The sequence below is a fragment of the Rhineura floridana genome, chromosome 4 (assembly GCF_030035675.1).
Source record: "Rhineura floridana isolate rRhiFlo1 chromosome 4, rRhiFlo1.hap2, whole genome shotgun sequence".
Lineage (NCBI taxonomy): Eukaryota > Metazoa > Chordata > Lepidosauria > Squamata > Rhineuridae > Rhineura > Rhineura floridana.
The window spans coordinates 106,503,726-106,528,907 of NC_084483.1; the positions used below are offsets into that span (position 1 = coordinate 106,503,726).

The window sequence follows — 25,182 nt, forward strand, 5'->3', positions numbered from 1 at the left end:
AGTCTCCCACTACTAGTACTCTTCTCTTCTTGTTGTGGGGTGAGGTTTCATTGCCCCTGCTTGATTGAGCTTCAGCCTCTTGGCTCATTGTCGCATGGAGTCTCCCATAATTCTTCCACCACAGGCTGTCCTCCATTCTAATCCTCGAGTGGTTGAAAGCGGTTCCATAGTTCCACTGGTGAAGGGTGTCTTCTAGCTCTTCGGCTCCTAACTGTCACCCTTTCCCATGGAGTTTCCTCCACTTTGTTGCTCCTCTCCAAAGCAGTCTCCTCTTTTGCTACCACATGCTGTTATTCTTTCACCTCCACTTCTCTTTGCTGCTGTTGTTCCAGTGTTCTAAGAACTCTTCATCTTCTCTTATAGTCCTCAATGTGGCCACCCGCTGTTCCAGGCCTCTCACTTTTTCTTCCAACAGTGCCACGAGCTTGCACTTGTTGCATTTGTATGCCATGTTGTTCTCAGGCAAGAAAACAAACATGGCAAACAGCTTGCAGGTCACAATCATTGGTACTTTCCAATAATATCAGAACTTGAACACTACCCATTGGGGTTAAAGTAGAGAGCACAAAGATTCCAATTTGTATTAGCATACCCTCAAAATCTTTGATAATGGACAGAGAATTACAATCTTCCTTTGCACCAGTCCTGGGGAGGGGGGTGCTGGATTGAGCAGAAGCATTCCTCCACCTAACCCTGTCAGGCTACCCCTGCAGCATGATGCCAGCATCATTCTGTCAGCATAGATCTCCATCTTCCATCCACCAAATGTGTGGGCAGGCAGGAGTGCTGATGGCAAGATCCCTGCCAGCAGCAACCAGTAAAAAACCACAAAAGGGGGGGATTCTGGAGTCAGGCAGGAGCTGAGTTGACTGAGATTCCACTGGATTCCATGCCAGCTTCTCTGCCATCAGGTGACTGCATGAGACCTGATCTGGCCCTGATCACTGGGCAAACTCTGCTTCAAATCCAGCTTCAACCCCAGGCAATGTGTGCGACATGACTGCAAATGCAGCATGCCCTCACTGCTTTGATATGACTGCAGCCATGCCCTCACTGCTCTGTTCAGGCTCACTGGGCAGTGGCTGTGGTTAGGATTGCTCCCTCAACTAGGAAAGAGCAACTCTCTTGCTACGGCACCAAGCCATTATCAGGAACATTTTTATTTTTTTTATATATCAAATATTTGCAAGGCTATGTCATATCACACAAAGCAACTATGCAACTTGTAGACTGAAAAAAAAGTTACCTACCCTACTGCAGTACAGCAATCCATAGATACTGAGTACATGTATTCAACTGCTAGTTATGCAAATAGGCAATGGGTATTATCATTGCAGCATAAAGAAATTCAAGTTGAATTTGTACTGTACGACATTTTAAAATTACAATCAAATTAGAACCAATTTAAATATTCAATAAACAGAGCATGTGTGGGCAAGTTCACAACTTACATTATTCACACAAATGCAGCTATCACTTAACCTGAATTTGTGAATCCATTATTATCATTCAATCAGTCATCAGAGATCTCTGCCTCCTACTACATCAGTCAGTTTCTCAGCAATATAATGCCAATTCGAACAAATGTTTTCCTTCCACAGAGAAATAGTCACTCAGGGGAGAAGAGAAGAAAAATTAAAATGTATAATGCAGGGGGGAAACCAAAATGAGTGTGATTTTTATTTCACAGATTTTTTTCTCCCTTTGTGTTGGTTCTGATTTCTGAGCCTAAACAAAGACAACAAAAATGTTTTTCATGCCAGTGACTCAATAATCAAAGCTTATTATTATAGTGTAGCCTACTAGGCATCACTCCAAGCACTAGAAGAAGGTCCTTTACATCTATTTAGGAACAAAACCCCATCCAAATAGTTCTTAGGGGAAAAAACAAAGGAACATTTGAATAACCCCTAACTAATCCAATACATGATGCACTGCAGATGTTAGGGGGTAGGGTAGGGTAGAGGCAAGCAAGCACAGACTTCATTTAAGAGAAACAAGCAGAATTAAAAGTGAAAATTTTAAATGGCTCATTTTTATTCCCCAACGCTCACTTCAGTAACTGGTAATTATTATAATGCTGGAACTGATTTTCAGCTACTACAAACAGCAGATGTTGTGGGAAGTATGTATATTTGTACTAGATGGGACCTGGAAACTACTCAACCCACTATTAACAGGGAACAAAAGGTTTTAAGGAGCAACTAAATGTTACAAAGATAGAAAGGAGAGGTGGTATGCCTTAGCATTTCATCATAAATTCCAGGAAATCCTAAAAAAAAATAAGTAGTTTTATAAGCGATGTTCCAGTTCATCCTTTAATGCATTCATACCGTGTCAAAGGAAAAATCCTTGGAATGTAGCATCTCCCAAAGGTAAGCAAGATACTATCAGAAAAGAATCCCTGGAATTTACAAAAAGTTGCTGTGTTTCTTGCATTCCCTGTGTCTCTGTAGGTAGAGCCTTTCATTCTACAGCAAAGCTTGCACAGTACAGACTAGGGTGAGCAACACACTTTATATCGTGGAGAGCATCAAAACTTTATAAAAAGAGTTGGCTGAAGCCAATGTGCATTATTTTGTTGTGTGCAATTAAGAAATACTACAGAGAAAGTCATTCACTGACAAGTGCTTATAAAACTGCAGTGCAATTCCATGCATGGTTGAGGCTAGTTAACAACTGATGCCCCCCCCCAGCCACCCTTGAGCCATCCAGGTGGCAAATTACCATTGCAAACAGGAAAGTGAGCCATGCATGCAGCTGCCGTAAGACAGACCTGGGGAGAGTGGCTATACATGCAAGTGTTCCTTATCTCTTCCAATTCCTGAAGAACCAGAATTTTCTTTTAAGGTAAGGGGGCAAAGATTATACCTCCAAGAAAATATATAGCTGTACGTGATCTTTAAAAAGTGACTGGCTCTTTAAGGACAGAGAGAGACAGAGCTGTGCATACATGCAATAACCATACAGCTGCAGTGTCTCCACTGTAGCACTACTGCAGCTCTTACCTAGCTCTATCTCTTCTTCCAGTCTCCAGTGAAGACAGACACTCCCTGCACAAAATGACTAATAAAAGCAATTGGTACTAGAAGCCTGCAACTGAAGGTTAACAGGTAATTTTGAATCAATATGTGAAATTTTATGATGTTGCATTCATCACTACCTTCTGCCCCACCAACCCCACCTTTAGCACTAAGAGCTCATACACTGACTTCAGCCTCTATATGCTGGGTAAGGATTTCTACTTTATCTCAGATCCCTGTTTTTTACTCTGCTGCCCAAAGTGCATTTCTTCCTTGAACCATTCTGCCTCCTCTTTCTCTTAATCCAGGGGAGGGGAACTTTAGGCCCAGGGGCCAAATACGGCCTTCCAGGTCTCTCTATCTGGTCCTTGGAACTTTCCCCAGGTCATAACCACTCTCCCTAGGCCACACCACTCACTGACCCTGCTCTGCACTCCGATGGCTAGGAGTGAGACTTTCAGGCAACAGAAATGTTCAACCTGCTTATGTACGTGAGAGGATATTTTCATTCCTCACCCAGTTCAGAGATAAAATAATACACCCAATGTCTAAATGGTCCCATTAGGCCTCCATGGCTTTTCTGAATCGCCACAATACTCTTCCGTGCCACATTTTCCCTCGGTTTCTATGATTACTGTCAAACTACTGAGCTACTCTAGCCAACACCTGTGCACAAGGTAAGACAAATGATGCTAGCCCACAAAAGCTAGTTTCATTTTTCTGATTTGCTAACTAGTACCTTTATATACCAATTCTTATTATAATAGCTATTAAAATATCTTGTGAATGATTATGGTTGAAAAGAGGTATACAAGAACAACAGATTAGCTAATAAAAGACAGAGAAGCATCCTGCAGACTAAGAGCTGGTAATTCTAACTTGACGTACAAAAACAAAATAGCCCCTTTGGATGCGCTGGGTAGAATAACGGTTTGTGTAATAGGAGTTAATCCATGAGAGTCAGAAATTAACAGCTCAAGTCAGGAAAACATTCTAGAGTTTAACAACATTGATGCTGTAAGGAAATACTGTTATGGTGAAAAATGCATAGCAGCAAGATAGTGATTTTGATGTGTTAAAAGGTTTTATTAACACACTGATTTGAAACTAATATTTGTATGTCTTCCAGTCAATGCTAGTATAGGATTTCACAAGGTCTGTCACAAGGACGAGGCATGTTTTTCCGCCCAGGGACCACCCTCACTTCTGGTCACCCTTTGGGAGCCACATACCAGTGGTGGGCAGGGCCAGAGACAAAATCAGAACAGCAACAGATGAGAATTTTACTTTTGTATAGTAGGCAAGTTTCTACACATACTCACACACCTCTCTGTATCCTCCATCTAGGCAAGCATAAAGCATTATCACAGTTCAAGGAGACATTCCAGGCAGGCAAAAGCATTCAAGGAAGAGTCCTAAGGGCCTAGTAGAGAGGACTGGAGGACCACATTTGGTCTCTGGGTCTGAGGGTCCTGATATACCATCATATAATCCTCTATACAGGACAGCCTTGTAAATAAGCTGACAATAGTGACTAGAAACAGAACTTTCCATTCCTCCTGCACCAGCCTACTCACCCACCTGCATGCAATTCTTTGTCACCTATGGGTACCAGGCAAGTTAAATATGAGGCTGATACAGTATAGCACAAACATAGGCTCCATCTGCACTATACATTTAAAGCAGTATCATACAACTTTAAAGAGTCTTGGCTTTCCCCAAAGAATCCTTGGAACTATCATTTGTGAAGGGTACTAAGAGTTGTTACGAAACGCTTATTCCAGTCACAGAGCCACAATTCAGAGTTCCCTGAGAAGAATGCTTGACTGTTAAACCACTCTGAGAATTGCAGATCTGTGACTTGCCCCCTTTCTTTTTCTGTCCACCTATCCGTTGGAGTCAGTACAGCCAAATTTCCCCTCCTTTTTTTTCCTATACAAAGGGTGGGGGGGTGTAGAGATAAATCTACACAGCAGTCTGAACAGTGATCTGAAGATGGCTCATTTATAACCTGCCTGGAAATTCTACTTGTACTTTGTACACATTCTAAAACTGGTAAGACTCAGGATTAGAATGACTTTACCTTTTTAAAAAAGCTAAAAATGCCCCTCATTCATTTTTGCTATAGGTGGGGATGGACTGATCTGTCTGTTTCATGTCAATTTTGCATGTGTTCATTCATTATTCTATTCTATTAAACTGTGATTATTTTTTAATCCAGACAAAAATTCATATTTAAATATGTAATTTATCTCAACGTGCACACTTCCAAACATGTTTTATCCTAAAATGAATGTTTTAAAATGCATTTTGGTACATTTTTGAGCCAAGAATTGTACTGCGCAATTTGGAGAAGTGCGAAATCAGAAGAATAAATATGTCCCAACCCACACACAAATCCAGGAGGTGTGGATCAAGTAAATTCCTCTCAGAATTTACAGGAAATCAAATTTCTAAAGTATCCTTGGCAAAACCTCACTCACGATCAGGGGTAATAGCAACCCCAGTTCCATATAAATGTAAACACGCAGGAGTGTTCATAATAATGTTATTATAGTCTTAATCCTGTATTCCATTAGTGAAAATTCTTTAGTATTTTCTGCAACAATTTTAATGAAGTTACAGGCACTGATGCCAACCATTAACACTACCTTGGTTCACACACCACATTAAACTATAGTTTTGGGAGGTTTTTTATTTTAAATGGTATAATGTGACTGTGCAGTGCTGGTGCACACTGCTCAAAAGTTCTTACTGAGCTTCTCCTTGGCTCTGCACCAACAGGAAACAAGCCAGGACTCGTGGTTTGTTTCCCTCTAACAAATCATGAGCAGCAACCAAGGCACTTTATCGTTCATGGTTTGTTTGGGGAAAAGAAACCAAGAGTCTAGGTTCAGATGTGATGATATGCCAGTTTCTGGATTGTTTCCCAATGACGACAACAACAGGAATGAGGGATGAGCACAGTGATAGCTTTTGAGCAGTGGGCACCACACACTGCATGTTCACATTAAGCCAGAGTTTCTTTTCAACAATGGTTTAATGTGACATGCAAAGTGGGCCACTAGGAACATAGGAAGCTCCCTTATATTGAGTCAGTCCCCTGGTCATTCTAGCTCAGTACTGTCTACTCTACACTGACTGGCAACAAGGGCTTCAAGCAGCAGACTCTCCCAGCCTTACCAGGAGATGCTGGGAATTGAACCTAGGACCTTCTGTATGCAAAGCAGATGCTCTGCCACTGAGTTACGGCTCTTTCCCTATGCTAGAACATTTATCTTGTAACCCCGTGGTAGCATTTCCTCACCACCAGTAGTGATCATAATAAATATGATCATCACCCAGATTCTGTAGACAGAGCTTGGTAATGTAAACTCTGTGAGCTAATGCTAGTAGTATGTCAGCTGTTGTTAAAAATTGCTGTGGTAAAAATGTTCCTTTATTTAACATCTGACATCACGGGAGCTAAATATAAAGAAGAAGGGAAAATTCTCATACTCTTATACCTTGTGTTGACATTTTTGCTGGTAATTGCATGTTAGATTATTTAGAGGCTTACGCAACTCAGTTAGAAAAAAGGTCATATGTCAGGTGTACATCATCATATCTGCTGTGATATTAACAGGATGTTTTACCAGGGGACAGTTACTCAACTGCATCTACCCATTCACAAAAACAGGACTGTGGAAGAGTAGAAAGAAAGTAGATGTCACCAATATGTAGCTCTCTGTTCCACCTGAAGCAAGAAAGCTTTGAGGTGGTGTGGGCCAATAAATTGAAGCTGAACTGTGAAAAGACAGAGGTGTTATGTATTTCAGGTTCTCCAGGATGTAGGGTAGCCTGTTAAGGACAGGTTTGCACCCCTTCCCCCAGAATGAATAGGTTCATAGCTTGGGGTTACTCCTGAATCCAACATTGCCACTGGAGGTTCAGTGGCTAGGAGTGCCTGTTTCCATCTATGGCTGGTTCGCCAGCTATAGCCCCTTTTGGCAAAGACAATTTGACTCCATGCTCTACTAACTTCCAGAATGGATTACTGCAATGCCCTCTATATGGGGCTGTCCTTGAAGATTACTCATAAACTACGTGCAGCTGCCTTTGAAGACGGTTCGGAAACTGCAGCTTGTGCAAAATGCAGCGGCCAGATTGGTAACAGGGAGATCACGATTCAAGGTGCTGGTTTTAACCTATAAAGCCTTACATGGCTTGGGACCACAATACCTGATGGAACGCCTCTCCCGATACGAACCCATCTGTACACTACGCTCAACATCAAAGGTCCTCCTCCGGGTGCCTACTTGGAGGGAAGCTGGGAGTCTGGCAACAAGGTAGAGGGCCTTCTTAGTGGTGCCCCCAAATTATGGAATGGTCTCCCAGACGAGGTGGGCCTGACGCCAACACTGTTATCTTTTTGGCGCCAGGTCAAGACTTTCCTCTTCTCCCAGACATTTTTTAACAGCATTTGAATAGCATGTATTTTAACTTGCCTATCCGGTTTTATGGGTTTTAATTTGGTATGGTTTAAATTTGTATACTTGTTTTTAATGTTTTTAATTGTTGTAAACCGCCAAGAGAGCTTCAGCTATGAGGCAGTATATAAATGCAATAAACAAACAAACAAACAAACTTCAAGTGGTCCAAAATGCAGCCACCAGATTAGAAGCTGGGGTTCCATTTAGAACTCAACGAACTCTTGTTTTAAAGCAGCTGCATTGGTTGCCAGCTTGTTTCTGGGCCCAATTCAATGCACACACATAAGTGTTTAAAACCCTAAACAACTTAAGACCCAAATATGTGAAAGACCGCCTCTTTCTCTACAGACCCTATCGGGTGTTAAGATTATAATAATCAGAGGGGGCTGTCTTGGTAGTTCCACCATCCTCAGAGGTTCAAGGGATGGCAATCCAGGAGAGGGCAACCCCTAAGCTATGAAATTTCCTCCCCAGAGAGGTGCGCCTGGCACCTTCACTATGTAGTTTTTGTCATATGCTGAGGACGCATCTAGAGTAGCCTTAGACACCTGAGATATATATTTCTATTGTTTTAAATGTTTTTGTGTGGCTGTAAACTGCCCTGATGTTTTGTGAGAAGAGGGTATATAAATAATTTTTTCCACACACATATACTTTTCAAAGCATCACACTTACAAAACAGCGACCTGCTGCGAGCAGACTCTGGCGGCCTGCAGAGGGGAAGTGGGTGGGCTCTGATGACCCACGGGGGATAAGGGACAGCTTTGGTGATGATAGGCAGGGCTGGTGACAAAGCAAGCAGGGGCAGCAGACCCAATATAAATAAATATTTTAGGAGCCACCCTATTATCTTGATTGTAATTTATTTTAACTGATTTAATATTGTAAATCATGGTGAAGTAAAAAATCTAATTATTCATCATATCTTTCTGTTTCAGTGCATCGGGAGGTGCATCTATAACGGATGAAGAATCTATGGCCCTCCAGATGTTGGACTATAACTCCCATCAGCCTCATCCAGCATGGCCAATGGTCAGGAATGATTTGTAGTTCAACATCAGGAGGGCCACAGATGGCCTATAAAGAAGTATATTAATATATTACACATTGCCTCTAAGGACCCATTCATATGATTAATATGGCATAGTAAACTTGTGGGTTCAGTGGATTTAACATGTTTCTGGGATGTACTGAAGAAGTTATGTGTGCCGAGCTAAGAAACCAACCTATATTTACCATATTAGTGGTCATCACACTTTCAGCAGCTGGTCAGTAGGCACAGGCTAAGCAGTGAGCTATGTGTAGTGAAACAGTGGTACAAATGGTCTCACCATTCATACACAAAAGCTAAGCCAGGTTTTGCTCAGCCTATGTTCACCACACCAGTTAGACAGTATCACATTAACAAGCCCAAAGCCACATAAGTAGCTTTGAAAATAGAAATAGAAAGATGGATGAATTAATTCTCAATAAAGCTTTATGTTCCCGGGGAAGCCCTGGGTGTGAAAAGACAAGAGTGAAATATTTATTTCTAAAGACTTCCTGCCAAAAGACTTAGCACTGAAATACCTATTCACCTTTGTTTACAGTCCTTGGGTACTACTGGCTGACGCAACTGCAGAATATGGACTGATTACTATCTTCAGAGCCAAGGAAACAAGGAACAACACAAGATGTGACAAAACACTAATTATTTTGACTTCCATAGAATTACCTAATGGCAAATACACACTATCAGCTTTCCCAAAGATAGACATGAGTTTACTTACAAACTAAGAAAAAACAGAGAGCATGTCACATGCTGCCTGGCTAGGCAGACTCATTGGAGGTCTTCCAGCGAGGCTTCAGCCCTAAGAGCCAGATCCCTGTGCTATTACTTATCTATTTATTTAAAATATTTCTAACCTGCTTTTCAGGGGACAATGCGCTCTCAAGGCGGTTTACCAAAAAATTATAAGAACACGTAACATCATCATCATCACAAATGCTAAGATTCAGTCTAAACATGTGATAAAGATGCCATCATCTCTGAACGTGTGCAAAGGACATTTGTAGAGTGCATTTGCCTTTGTGTTTCATGAAAACACAACCAGCCCACATAATGCTGGAGTTAGAATTAAGAGCTTCTAGCTCAAGGAGTACTTGACCAAAAACCTTAGACTTATTTTATTATTTACACATACTGACTCCCACATATATTGTCTCGTGATCTGGGGGTGCATAGACAGAATAGCAGATAAGTCTGACTCCTTCGGTCTCATTAGTTTAAAAGAGACAGAACTCAAGATGAGTGAAGAATTAAGAGGAAATTCTCAACATGCACCCAGAGCATTTTCAGAAATGACACTACCTATGGGCATGTCATAGAAAGTGGAACAGAGTTATTTTTAACTGAATTGTCATTAAAACCAAAACCCTCTTCACACATTATGCTTCTGAAGGTACATGTCTAAGATCTTTTATTTACGTAGTCACCCTATATATTTAAAGTACACATGAAATGCAAATACCTTGCTGATCGCTTGTTAAGATGCTAGGACGGGCTGCAGCTCTTTAGGAAGCGTTAACACACAGCACCAAATCTGGATTTGTTACTGCATAGTGTGTGAACCCACCTCTTGTCATTTTACATTTAAGAAGCTGCCTTATGCTTAGGCCATGGGCCCATCTGGCTCAGCATTGTCTACACTGACTGGTAGCAGCTCTGCAGAGTTTCACACAAGGGTCTCTCCCAGCCATGCCTGGAGATGCCAGGGCATGAAAAGCAAATGCTCTACCACTGAATTGTAAACCCAGGAAAAGCTAAAATTTGATGGGTTGTTTGAGAAACAATAATTGCCAAATAGGATTTAAGGCCCACTTGTATAGATGACCTCAAGACCCTGCTCCATATACCAGGTGAATAATCCAAAATAAATAATTGCAGACTCCAAGCACACAAGGCCACCATCTGGCTGAAGCAAGCAGGTCTGGTCAGTACCTTGGTGAGTGAACACCTGGGAACCCTATGTACACCGCTTTGGGTTCCATAACAGGAGAAATATGGGATATAAATGGAAGGAAATTAATAAACAATGCATTCCGTATCGGTCACAGAGACGACAATCACCCCTACACAGGTATTTAGAAGAGTGACCCGAGCGGGGAGGAGGGTGACTTCATTCTTGTGCCCCTCTCCTGCTACGCTGTCGGCATGCCTGTTAAGAAGGCCCACTGAGTTCAACGGGGCTCATTCCCCCGCTCCCCCCCCGTGTGTTTTCGGCGTAGGCGCCGAGCGTTATGCCACACACCCGCCGGAAGGAAGCTCGGCTAACGACTCACCCGCGTTGTAGAAGCGGTCGAGCACGGCAGTCTCCCCAAAGTCCAGCTTGCCAAAGTGCAGGGTCTGCAGGTCAGCGCCGACAGCCTCGCAAGCTTCCTTCAGGCTCTGCAGAGCCCCGCTCTCCGCCGCCTGCAGCAGCCCCGGGCTCGCCTCGTTGATCACGTAAGACACTGTAGTCCTCCTGTCGTTTCTGCTGCCGTCGCCGCCACTGCTTTTGGCCCGGGCTGCCGTGTCGGTGCTGGGGCAGGCTGAGCTGCTGTCCTCGTTCCAATAGGTCCCGGGCGGCGGCGCGCCTGGGCCGTCTAGGAAACCCCGGGACGCCCCCTCGCCTGCCGCGGGCGCTCTCTTTCCGAGCCCATCCTCGTAGAGTAGCGGACAGCCGCCTCCGGTAATGCCTGGCGGGCTGGGCACCGAGAAGCTGATGATCCCCCCTTCGCTGGTGTCGCTCATGCCGGCTGGTCGGCGCCTCGTCCTCCTGTCCCAACCGTGTCCTTGCCCTGGGACAGGACTTTACGCAGATGCCATGCTGCTGCCGCCGCCCCGCTTTTCCCCCTCGACCTGGTTTCTTCTGTCGCCCGGTCCTTCTGCAAGCAGCTGCCGAGCTGAAAATCGGGGATAGTGGTGAGAGCAAGGAGCCCTTCTGCGATTTCACGCTGCACAACCGAGGGTGGCAGCGGCGAGAGAAACGCGACTTCCTCCGGTGCCCGCTAAAGCCACCGTTGCGCACTCCTTTCCTGAGCTCTGCCGGCTCATCGGTTTGGCGATCAACTCACTCGGCAGCCCTGGGTGCCTTGCAAGGATACGCACACAAGCCTCTCTGTCTCGCTCACTTCTTTCCCAAACCCGCCACCGTTCGTGTGCGTACGTCTCTCGCCGGGACGCAGCTTCTACCTCGTCTGAGAAGCTTTGCCAGTGGGAAAAAAAGAAAGGGAAAAAGAAAAAGACAAGAGCCCAACCACTTGTTGCATTGCTACTGTGCAAAACCAACAACCTCCCCAGGAAAAGCCCCGCCTTCCTACCTCAGACACGCCCCCTGGCCTGTAGTAGAAAGAACTGCGCATTCCTGCGCTTGTAAACATAAGAGGAGCGCCAAACTTTGCTTAAGAGAAATCGTGCAGTGCCGAAAGTGAAGTCGCTTCTGTATTATAAAGCGCCCTCTGCTGTGCGAGACGTCAATAGGGCGGCCTTCCCCCCCACTTTTTGCAGCTACAGAAGCAACAAGTGATATATTCTCTCTCTGCAATTTCCTCACTGATTATACATTCCAAATATAATTATATTGCCATTTTCTTACTGGAAGCAAATGGCATGAACTTGAAATATTAGGGGAAAATTGGATGACGTTTAAGTACATCCACAAATGCTTATTCTATTGTGCATCTATTCGAATATCTCTCTGAGGGCTCTTGTTCTAGATTGTTTCAAAAGAATCTTAAATCTTAGAAGGTAATTATGGATTACTCTCTTTCCTGAGGTGTAGCTGAGTGGTAGAGCACATGCTTGTCATGCAGAAGATCCCAGAATTTTAGCACCACCAGCAGCTCCAGGTAAGGTTGAGAAAGGCCCCTGACCAAAACCTGGAGAGCTGCTGCCACTCATTGGACAATAGGGAGCTAGACTGACCAGTGGTCTGATCTGGATAAGGCAACTAAACTTCCTATTGTCATTTATTTCTAAAATTCGTAGACCGCTCTTCATCACATTGCCAACACCACACAAAACAGTGGTTCCCAAACTTTCTTTTTCAATGGAGCACTTGAAAATTGCTGAGGGTCTTGGCAGACCACATGATTTTTTTGTGTAGCGACTGTAATTCTTTGAGCTCGATACTGAATGATTTTTAATTGTGTTTTTATTTATTTTATATTTAAATATTCTATATCTTTGTTTGGCATTTTAATACCATAGAGTGATATTCAATGCTAGACCTACTCAAAGATCCACTGAAACTGATAGAGATGACTAATTTGGGTCCATTAATTTCAATGGATCTACTCTGAGTAGGACTTAGTTGACTATAATCCATAGAATTCAAATTGCAATATAATGAAATACAATATATAAGAAATAAAATAAGCACTAAAAATACAATTAAAAATCAATATGAATATTTAATGAAATAGCTGTGCCATCTCGCATCTTCAACCACAAATCCAGATATGAAGCAAACCACTTGAATGAAGCTCACTGACCACTGTTCAGAAACCCCTGACATAAAAGACAACAAATACATACCAATTAAAGCAATAAATTCGTTAAACTAAGCAATAAGAACAAAAGCATGGGTGGTCTTCCTAATTTACTCCAAATGTCTGGAACAATAAAATTGTCTTTAGTTGCTGGTGGAATCTCATTAGAGTCTCTTCCATTCATACTTCCAGTGGAAGGGCATTCCACAGTCAGGGGACCATAACAGAGAAGGTTCATACATGGGCATCACCTCATAGCAGGACAAGCTCACCAATAGGACAATGAGAAGCAACCTCAACCACAAGGCCCGGGCCAGATGGTATGGGAGAAGGCACTTGAACAAATGTTCCATCTGAAACCAGGAATTACTTCCAAGTGCACGGAACTATGCTATTGGAGGTCGCTGATTCATAGGGTTGCCATAAGTCATAATCGACTTGAAGGCATATAACAACAACAAACCCAGGACTAAGATTGTGTAGGACTCCTGTAAGGGACCTGTAAGTGCCCAGTAAGGGACCGAGTAATCCACCTATCCTCTAGCCGCATGTGCAACACAGTGTCCCTCTGCCTCTTTTAAAAAGTTTTTAAACTGTGTCATAGGGATTAGTAGATCTGGAAAGTACAGACACTTCTGTGCATCCAGTGACAGTGTGCTAAGATAATAACAATAAGAGGTATCCTTGAGCTACAGATTTGGAGAATTGCATGGTGCATCTCTTACATTATAGCAGATGCCAGATGATCTGTTGAAATGCTTCAATTTTGTTGTTATTTTTAAAAAAACATGCTATATATAAAATTTTTCTGTGTTTTCTGTGTTTAGGGCATTTTAATAGGGGAGCCTTCAAACATGCAACCACAACCTGTTGCTTGAAGTTAAGGGGCTGATCCCATACACCCAACAGCATGCAGCAACAGCTTCTCTGTCTCATTCTGCTGTACAACCTGGCTTTATGCTGTAGAAAGGATTATTTGAAATTTAGGTGTATTTTCAAACCTGCGTCCCCTGTGTTTTGCTGGATATATACACACAGTTAACTCATACAAAAACATTTATGTGGTGTACAGCAAATATAAAATCACAATAAACATAAGAAAAAATACAAAAGCAGAACATGTCATAAGGAATTGCCCAATCACGCAACTGGACAATTGATACAAGAAAGACTTCAAAAGTCTTTAATACTAGGAATGGGACAGAATTCTCCACCACATCCAAAAGCAGCATGCTACTTTTAGAGGTGCAGGATAGGCCGTGTGGCACATACAGCTCTGTCATCCAACAGAAGAAGGGAACAGCTACAGATTGAATGATGGTGAACCCCAACATCTGCTTGCTGAGGCAGTTGTCTCAATCTGACTAATGATAGCTAGAGGAAGTATGCAAGTATAAGCATGTATTTGGCTCAAGCATGAGGAAATGAGGGCAGGGCCCTACTACTGAGATGGACAGAAGGGCCGGTTCCAGGCTTTGCAGGGCACTTGGGCAAACTGCACTCAGTGAACCCCCCACCCTTAGTGGGTCAAACACCCCTCTTCATTTTTTAACATGTTCTCAATTATATGTGTTGTTCTGTACTTTTTTTTTAAAAAAAGTGTGTTTTCAATAGAAATTTCTACATAACTGTTGAATTATTTTGAAAAGATTAGGAAAAAAAATATTGGGAGGAGAGCTTTGTTTTCAAAATATTTCCTCCCCTCCCCATGTTGTGTGTGTTTTCCTGCACTATAACAAGCACCATTGCCAATACCTCATGGGAAATCTTCCCCTGACATAGCCTTAACAGATGATGTAACTGGAAATGTAGAACTGGAGACAAACAGACCAGAGGTGATGCTAGATAAAAGGCTATGAGAAGAAACTTTATTTTTGTTTATACATGTTGAAAACAAAAACTTGTAGTGACAAGTCTGTTTGACGTTAAAGTGAGTTTGTGAACATATCCAGTCATAAAGATTTATGTGAATTCCTTCTTTATAACTTGTGCCCAACAGCATACATGTTTGTATTGGGCCGGCTCAACTTTATTTAGGTAGCTGTTAATTACATATATGCAATCCAGTGTTATCCAGTGGTTACAATTTCTGACCTGGGCTCAAATTCCATGGATAAGTCAATATGTCTCAGGGTAGAGACACACCTACTGTTGTGCTGATTTCACTGTGTCTCCACCTCTCTTTTCTGAAAACCAGGGGCACACGCCAGTCAAACTCCACCCCTTTTTACTGTAAAACCCTGGCTGAATCAGCTTGAGTGTGTGTTTTTTAATACAACTTCAGGCAGAATTTGTAACTGATTGGTAGATCAACCCATATGTCTTCCAGGTGTGGCCAATGGAAACACTTTGCTGCAGGTTCAGGCAGAGACAGTGATTAGTCCAACACTTTCCTGTGAGCAGTCCTGAAAGGTCTGAAGTCAGCTGTGGGAAAGGAGATGTGGCCAGCACAGGGCACATTCGCTTCAAAATGCTGCCAGAAAAACCATTCTGGCTGCTTTTCAAACAACTAGTGTGCCCACAGCCTCAGTTTCAGACACCCAGTCGTAAAATGGGAACAGCATTCAAGACTAGACAATTATAAAACTCTTAGAATCCTAAAAGTGAATAAACGGGATGGAATCTAGCCATTTTATTACAGCTTCCCTTTCTTCTGAAAAATATTACATTTTAAAGTATAATGTTGCTTAAGAAATTTCTGTAGCTCAAACTCACAAGAAAACCCTGCAGTGAAGTGGATATTGCATGACTCTTCTCCCACCAAAAAAAAAGTCAGGGATTTTAGTTCTAGTCATAAGATAACCTCTGTGTACCCAAAATTAACCAAGGACTGAAGCATATCTGTAAATATAATTAGCCCATGGGTAGTTCTTGATGAAAATGCTTGTGATATCTATACCAATCCACAATTTAATTATTCCAGTGTAAATGGAATAAAAATGTATCTGGAATATCCTGGAATCTTGAGAGAGTTCCTACAGTGTATCTTTTCCCCTATGGAAAGTTGTATTTTATAGGCAAAAAGAATCCTGTAGCATCTTAAAGTCTAACAAATCTTAAAACATAAGCATTAATGGATTGACTATGCTATTAAAAAATTGCTATGTCTAAGGTACCACAGAACTTTGATGTTTTTGCTGCAACAGGCTAAAATAGCTCTTTAGATGTTTTTACATTTTATAGAATAGACCTTGGCTGCCATCTGCTGTTCTCTTGAGTAGATCCCTTTTAGGACACTGTTGCATCTCATAAAAATTGTTTTTGTCTTTTTTAAATTAAAAATGTTAAGAACCATCATTAACTTTTAAACGACAAGTTTGTAAGTGATTTACAGTCACTTTTTCTAGATTAGCCAGGAGTTTGCTAGCTGGGCCTGTAGGAAATAGGGCTGACTTGAAGTAACATACAGTGAAAGCTCATTAAATGTGGGGGTCAGGGGACAAATTTATTTATTTATTTATTTATTTATTTTTATTTTAGTATACTTGTATACCGCCCCATAGCCGAAGCTCTCTGGGTGGTTTACAGTAACTAAAAACATTAAAACAAATACAATTTAAAACAGATCTTATAAAAACAATTTAAAACACAATTTAAAAATTTAAACAGTATAAAACACATGCTAAAATGCCTGGGAGAAGAGGAAAGTCTTGACCTGGCGCTGAAAAGATAAGTGTTGGCGCCAGGCGCACCTCGTCACGGGAATCATTCCATAATTTGGGGCCACCACTGAGAAGGCCCTCTCCCTTGTTGCCAGACTCCCAGCTTCCCTCCAAGTCGGCACCCGGAGGAGGGCCTTTGATCTTGAACGTAGTGTACGGTTGGGTTCGTATCGGGAGAGGCGTTCCATCAGGTATTGTGGTCCCAAGCCATGTAAGGCTTTATAGGTCAAAACCAGAACCTTGAATCGAGCTCGGAAACATACAGGCAGCCAGTGCAAGCGGGTCAGAATCAGTTTTATATGTTTGGACCATCTGGTCCCTGTTAGCAATCTGGCCGCTGCATTTTGCACAAGCTGCAGTTTCCGAACCGTCTTCAAAGGCAGCCCCACGTAGACTGCATTGCAGTAATCTAATTTGGAGGTTACCAGAGCATGGACAACTGAAGACAGGTTATCCCTGTCCAGATAGGGACGTAGCTGGGTCACCAACCGAAGTTGGTAAAAGGCACTCCGTGCCACCGAGGCTACCTGAGCCTCAAGTGACAGAGATGATTCTAGGAGAACCCCCAAGCTACGAACCTGCTCTTTCAGGGGGATTGCAACCCCATCCAAGACAGGTTGGACATCCACCATCTGGTCAGAAGAACCACCCACTAGCAGCATCTCGGTCTTGTCTGGATTGAGCCTCAGTTTATTAGCCCTCATCCAGTCCATTGTCGCAGCCAGGCACCGGTTCAGCACATTGACAGCCTCACCTGAAGAGGATGAAAAGGAGAAATAGAGCTGCGTGTCATCAGCATACTGATGGCAACGCACTCCAAAGCTCCGGATGACCGCACTCAACGGTTTCATGTAGATGTTGAACAACATGGGGGACAGAACTGACCCCTGAGGAACCCCATACTGGAGAGTCCAGGGTGCCGAGTAATGTTCCCCAAGCACCACCTTCTGGAGCCGACCTGCCAAGTAGGAGGAGAACTACCGCCATGCAGTACCCCCACTCCCAACTCAGCCAGTCTCCCCAGAAGGATACCATGGTCGATGGTATCGAAAGTCGCTGAGAGATCAAGGAGAATCAACGGAGTCACACTCTCCCTGTCTCTCTCCCGACAAAGGTCATCATACAGGGCGACCAAGGCTGTTTCTGTGCCAAAATCAGGCTGGAAACCCGACTGAAATGGATCCAGATAATCGGTCTCACCCAAGAGTGTCTGGAGCTGGCCTGCAACCACTCGTTCAAGGACCTTTTCCAGGAATGGAACATTTGCTACCGGCCTATAGTTATTAAGATTTTCTGGGTCCAGGGAGGGTCTCTTCAGGAGAGGTCTCACTACTGCCTCTTTCAGGCAGCCAGGGACCACCCCCTCTCGCAGAGAGGCATTAATCACCTCCCTGGCCCAGCCAGCTCTTCCATCCCTGCTAGCTTTTATTAGCCAAGAAGGGCAAGGATCAAGCACAGAAGTGGTTGCATGAACCTGTCCAAGCACCTTGTCAACGTCCTCAAGCTGCACCAACTGAAACTCATCCAAGAAATCAGGACAAGGCTGTGCTCTGGATACCTCGCTTGATTCATCTGCTAAAACACTGGAGTCTTAAGTCCTGGCGGATGCTAAAGATTTTATCCTGGAAGTGCCTAGCAAATTCATTACAGCGGGCCTCAGATGGTTCTACCTTGTCCCTGGGGCCAGAGTGTAATAGCCCCCGGACAATTCTGAAGAGCTCCGCTGGGCGGCAGAGTGATGATTCGATAGTGGCAGCAAAATATTGGTTTTTTGCTGCCCTTACTGCCCCTAAATACAGCTTACCATAGGCACTTACCAGTGTATAATTGCATCCAGCAGGAGTTCGTCTCCATCTGCACTCAAGCCATCTCCGATATTGTTTCATCGCTCTCAGCTCTGGGGTATACCATGGGGCCGTACGAGCTCTACACAGGAGAGGGCGCTCAGGAGCAATCATGTCAACCGCCTGGGTCATTTCTGTATTCCACAGTTCAACCAGGGTTTCGACAGCAGCGCCAGCCCTATCAGCTGGAAAACTCCCCAGAGCCCTTTGGAAACCATCTGGATCCATTAGTCTCTGGGGGCGGACCAACTTAATAGGTCCCCCACCCTTGCAGAGGGGAAAAGCTGCTGTGACTCTAAACTTCAGCAAGCAGTGGTCTGTCCATGACAGAGGGACTGATGTAACAACAACAACAACAACAGTTTATTGCACGATCCATAGACCTCCGCAAAAATATAATTTAATATAATACATTAAAAGCACCAATTTAAAATTGTCTTTCTCATTGTGAAGATCCACAGAAATCCTTCCTAATCTGCATAGCCTGGTTTATAAATTTGGCCACGGTTAGCGTGATTTTGACGTCCTGTCCATAAAGAAGGGTTGTTAGTAGTACGTCTTTAGATCGGCCTGGATATTTTAAAAATATTGGGGATAAAAGATCATTTCTGATCTGATCATATAGTTTGCAGTAAAATAGAACATGGGAAATAGTTTCAATCTCAGTATATTTGCAAGGGCAGTATCTTAAAATTCTTGGTGTTTTATCAAATCTACCCTGGAGAAGTTTATTAGAGGAGAGAACATTGAAACGGGCTAGCGTAAAGGCACATCTGTATTTTGGTACAGTTAGCCAATATAAGTATTTCATCCCTTGAGGGCAGGGAAATATATTTAAACCCAATGTAAGGCCCCCCCACATTCAGATCACCATCTCCATGTCCAGTTGCAAAAACCAAGTCTAGAGTATGCCCTGCTACGTGTGTTGGGCCAATGGCGTATTGGGACAGTCCCATGGTTGTCATGGAGACCATGAAATCCTGAGCCGCCCCAGATAAGGTGGCCTCGGCATGGATGTTGACATCCCCCAGAATCAACAGTCTGGAGGATCTCAACAGTACACCCGAGACCACCTCCATCAGCTCAGCTAGGGAGTCTGTTGGGCAGCGGGGTGGGCGGTACACCAACAGAATCCCCAGTCTGTCCTGTTGACCCAACATAAGGTGCAAACACTCCAGACCAGTAGTCTCATGGATGGGTGCTTGCTGCGGGAGATGGAGCTCCTATAGACCACAGCAACCCCCCCTCCCTCACCCTCAGGTCTACCCTGACAAAGGATGTACCTGCATTATAGGGCTTCCGCATTACAATAAAAATTGCACTGAAAGGTTTAAAGCTGGAGAGTACAGTACTACTGGTTCCTAAAGAGGTAAAAAAAAAATGCCACCACTGCGGCTGAGGAAGGAAGAAGCAGGAAGGGTAACAGAGAGGGAAAAACAAGTTAAATAAAGCTCCACAGCCAGCAATGAAAGAACACAAGAACTTGGAGAAGGCTCGAGAGATAAGCATCCCTTCATAGAAAAATGCCAGCAAGAAAAAGGGTGGGAGGAAGGGAGATGTCAAGAAAGATATTTTTTTTAAAACTGAGAGGAAAAATATTCAGAAATACCCATGGGAAGCAAACAAAGGACTCACCAGGGACAAGAAGCACAGAGGATGAAAACATGAGGTATAACAAATATAAAAATAGGGTGTACAGTATTTTACTCAGGAGACATGGTCATAGCCATGGAATATCCCATTCTGTGGTACAGTAAGACGTGTTCTATCAAGCTTCCACTGTATTTATTAAAAAGTTTGAAATTAGTTGGCCTTGCATTGGGAAAATAATAATCCTTCCACTTCAGTTTTAAATTAATTTAAAATTTGGCCCTAGTAATAATTGCCATCCTAGTCTTTTAGGAGCAAAAGACACAGAACCCACCTTGGGGCAAACCTACACAACTTTTGATCCATCATATATAATGGGCAGGGAACCTCAGGCCCGGGAGCCAAATGCAGCTCTCCCTTGGGACTCTCACCAGGCCACACCTTTCCTAGGCTTCGCTTCATATCTTCCTGGAGTGTTTTTGCCTGGCTGGAATGTATCCTTGAATTCTGATAATGACTTTTGCTTGTCTGGATTAATAGAGGGGTATATGAAGTAGGGTTGCCAGGTTCAGGGCCTGAGACTGATCCTGTATCTTTAGGAAAAGAGTCAGCCAAGTGCAGGTGTTCTTGCAACACTGTAATGGGAAAAACCACAAGGTGGAAATCTCCCTTCCCCCTGCACAACTTTTAAAAATACAGGAGACCTCTTGGTTGCCCTCCTAATATGAAAGTGTGTAGAAACTGTAGCCTACTATACAAAGGTAAAATTTACATTAGTTACTCCACCCACTTTTGCCTCTGGCCCTGGCAATCAGTGGTATGTGACCTCTGAATGGTTGCCTAGAAGGGAATGCGGCCCTTGGGCTGAAAAAAAAATTGCTACTTTGATATATAATGTAGTCCACCAGACAAGCAGTGCAAACTGCTTGACCACCTTTTTTATTTGCAGTCAGGAACACTTGCTCAGAAAGAAGTCCCACTGAATACACAAGCAATAAAGTCAGATGATTTACAGAGTGCCTGGCTGGACAATGTGGCCAACATGCATGGCTTGGTGGGTCAAAGGTTGCACAAGCCTGCTTTTGGGTCTTCCCATATAATCAAATAAATATGACTTTTCTTCGCTGCTATATCACCACTAGCTCCAGTGCAGCATACTATCCTCCCCCTGAACAGTAAACGTGGGGAGTAACCTTGTAACCAGGAAATATCCATGCAGTAATATGATATCTTGGTCACATAGCATACACACACACACACACAACACACACACAGAACTTCCAGCACAGAACACTGGGAGCACAGATCTTCATTTAAAAATGAAAGGGGGGGAGGAGGAAGAGAGAGACACAGCTTGGTGAGACATTGCTGGGAGCCAGATAATCTTGTTCTCTTTCATTAGGGTTTGTTTTTTTTAAAAAAACGGTAAGAGCAGTTCAACAATGGAACCAATTACTGGAGAGAGGCTTTTTCTCACTGGAGGTTTTTGAGGCTTGGCCAGACAAGCTCTGGATTTCCTGTATCGAGTAAGGAGGTGGACTAGAAGGCCTACAAGCCCCATTCCAACTTTACTATTCTGTGATACATCACATGGTCCTAGCATGGTTAACTCAGAGAACACTCAACCTCTAATGAAGTCCATATACAATAATGAACAAGATTAAACAAAACATTTTTCAAAAGTTCACAAAATAGTATGCATTGGTCATAACCAATAATGTAACAGGCACTCACCAGCAGGTACCCGTGAGTCCATAGTACTCTGCACTAACAAAAGTCATGAAAGGGTAGGAGCGGGATTCTGATATTTTCTGAAGGAACTGGGCCTTAATCCTAAACCAGGGAAATTACTAGAGGTGGTAGTCAATGCTGGTCCTACCCAGAGTAGACCCATTTAAGTTAATAGACATGACTAAGGCTGCAATCCAATACATGTCTACTCAGAAGTAAGTCCCATTGGGATCAATGGGACTTACTCCCAGGTAAGTGTGTACTGGATTGCAGCCTAACTTAAGTTCATTCATTTCAATGGGTCTACGCTAAGAAGACTTAGTTGAATACAACCCTAGGACCCTATGTACTCTTCTCAGACTTCTTTGTGTTAATACTTTTTGTGTATTAATCATGCACACCAGAAACCACCAACCTTTTTGGACCTGTAGGCACATTTAAAATTTTAAGCGAGGGTGTGGCTTAAAATGTACAGTCATTACTGTTTACCATGGGAATTTAGCTATGTCTTACTGGTCTAAATTGTAGAGATAGAGCTGTTAAGGGCACAAGAGCCCTGCTTTCCCCAACGCCAATCTTCAACCAAAGCATAGGCTGCCATCTTGTACCCACTGTACTCTCTCATTGGCTAATAAAACTGACAGGCTGGAGCAGTTAAGCTGGTTCATTTCACAGAAATAGCTTAGAAAGGTATCTGCACATTTTGCTTCATAACTTTCTTTCTATGAGGCTAGAGACTTACTTTTTTTTAAGCAGCTCAGAGTCTGGGGCCCCTACCTGGGGTGCCAAAGAAGGGCTTTGCGGATGCCATTGCACCATTGGGCACTGAGTTGGCGACCCCTGATGTATATTGCTGGATTGTCTGTTCTGCCAGATACATTTGGAATCCTTGGTTCTGAAGAGCTCCTACATGGGGGAAGAATTCTAGCATTCTGCTCCCGCATACACTCCTCTTGCTCTCACATTAACACCATAGATGACTCAAGACAGTGCCTTGAAGGAACACAGCTGCCATCTTCCTCAGCAATGTTTCACCTCTGTGAAGTGATCCCAGGCATATCAAACTGTGCCTAACTTAAAGGGATGCACAATTCCCCTTTCACAGCTCTGGTATGTTGCAGAAACCACACACTTCCATAGTAATGTAACATTGCAAGAGGAATCAGCCCACAATCTACCTACACAATTTGAGAGGAAAGCAAGCTATCTTCTCCATGCTCTGCTGCTGTTGCTCTAAGTACTACAAAAACAAGGAGAGGAGACACACAGCAATTCCTTTACACGCACGTTGACACAACTGCACTGGAGGACATAAAAACAGTTCCTTCTCCAGACACCCAGCACAGCACAGTCTTCCACTCACACTTTTGCTTGAGATTCATCAGGCATGCTGGGAACTATGGCTGCACTACCCACCAAAATTAGTGTTGCACTGAAAAAGGCTGAATCTTTATTTACATGCAAAAGGCATTTATCTCATACAGAGCCTCCCCCACTTTGTAATTTTTTGTTCATCTATGAGAATTCTCATGTTTGAGAACATTACTGTAAACTTTTAAGATTCCTCAAGCTTTCTTTTTTGGGATCACGAAGCACAAAACAGAAGCTCCCTTTTTCTCAAACCTTGTTCCCAAATGTGGGACAAGAGTCTCTAAGAGTCAGTTTAATGAAACTTAAGGATAGTTAAATTTATTTCCTTTGCTCTTCATTTTGATTAGGGAGATTCAGCCTAAATATGTTTTAAAACCACTTATCTTTTCACCTCTGTTAGTGATTTAATTTAAAAACTGATTTCTCACTTTTCCAAGTAGCAAGGCAATGTTTTGGGTTCCCAGTGCAGATATTGTATGTATGTTCATATGACAAGAATGACCTATTTTTTGATAGGAAAAAAAGATCTTCTCCCACGTTCATTTGCATGTATAAGGTACTTTTAATAAACCTGATACACAAAGTGAACACGTCTAGTCAAACAAAGCTATGCTTTTTATACAAATTGCTTAATGATTACATAATCCTTTTGCAAAATCTCATTATGTTATGCTGCTTATCTTTAAGCCACCTACACATTGCAGCTTGAAACTGATTGAACCTTTCAGGCTTTTTGATAATGACAATGATAACACATCCATGCAGAAAGTGCTAAAGGCTAATAAGCATGGCCCTTGCCCTTACATGGCATTGTTTTCCATTCCAAGTTCAGTGTTGCAAAAGTGTGTATCTTAAAACATTTCAATTATTACAGAGTGTTTTGCAGACTGTTTTGTTTATAACTGATAAAACTCTACCAAGTGAGTCATTTGACTTGAATCACACAAAAACTTGTTCACATGATAGAAGACAGAATTTCACAGGAAACATAACAGCAATCCTATGTGTATGTACCATTTTGGGAGAAAGGTCTGTTAAAATCGGTTCTGTTAAAATCAGTTGAGCTTTCTTCTGAGTAAGCATGCATGGGACAAGGCTGCAAACCTAGATACACAAATTATTTGCTCCTGAGCAGACCCATGGACTTGAAAGGTACATCAATGGCATAAAGCCTACAATATGCTAACAGTACTGAAGTTCTACTGGACTTCTGAGCAAGCTTCTTTAGGATTGGCCGGAATTTGCTCCTCAGAAAGCAGAGCAATAAACACTCTGGAAATTTCAAATCAATATTTATAATAGTGTAGTATCATTAATGATCGGGTGTTTAGGATATCACAGCTGCTGTTATTTTGCTTATTTCTTTAAAGTAATGTACTGCAGGACTGTGGAGTCGGAGTCGTGGAGTCGGAAGCAATTTTGGGTGGAGTTGGAGTCGGAGTCGGTAGAAATGTACCCACTCTGACTTCAAAATAAATTTTGATTGACAAATTTTTTAAAATATAAATTCCAAATGTCAAAGAAGCTTCCCATGAAGTCAGCTGTAGTTGAGCATTTCACCATAACTCAAGATGGAAAACATTGTGTGTGTCAGTGTATGACACAGGACCCAGATGAAGACAAATGCTGTGATGCCAAGATCAGCGCATATTCAGGCAGCGATAAAAATGCTCCTATGAGAGCTTCCAATTTAAAAAGACATTTATAGCCCTTTCCAGGGCTGTGGAGTTGGAAGCAATTTTGGGTGGAGTCAGAGTCGGACAGTAGAAAAATAGAGGAGTCGGAGTCGGAGTTGAAGGTTTGGCGTACCGACTCCACAGCCCTGATGTACTGTAATAAAACAGGAGTTGGAGGGTTTTTTTTTCCAGTGAAGCATACGAAAGATCAGAATTTTTTTTACACAGGGTAATATGAATCTTGTTCAGATGTACAATCTTGTTCAGTTGGCACCACCAAGAAGGTACCAAGAGGGTAAAGA

The 25,182-nt window shown here is 42.8% G+C and overlaps 1 protein-coding gene across 4 annotated transcripts in view; it reads right to left on the reverse strand.

Moving 5' to 3' along the window:
• The window catches only part of MAP3K5 (mitogen-activated protein kinase kinase kinase 5), a 200,675-nt gene that overhangs the window by 162,480 nt on the left and 13,013 nt on the right, over window positions 1-25,182 (reverse strand). Inside the window, exon 1 of one of the 4 annotated variants that reach the window (XM_061623944.1) lies at window positions 10,817-11,816. The exons of 1 other annotated variant lie outside the window; for it this stretch is intronic. In XM_061623944.1, the coding sequence (XP_061479928.1) occupies window positions 10,817-11,267 (451 nt within the window). In that variant the 5' untranslated portion in view covers window positions 11,268-11,816. Of the gene's footprint in view, window positions 1-10,816; window positions 11,818-25,182 lie in introns of those variants that run through there. 2 more of the 4 variants (XM_061623947.1, XM_061623945.1) reach the window with 2 other exon arrangements.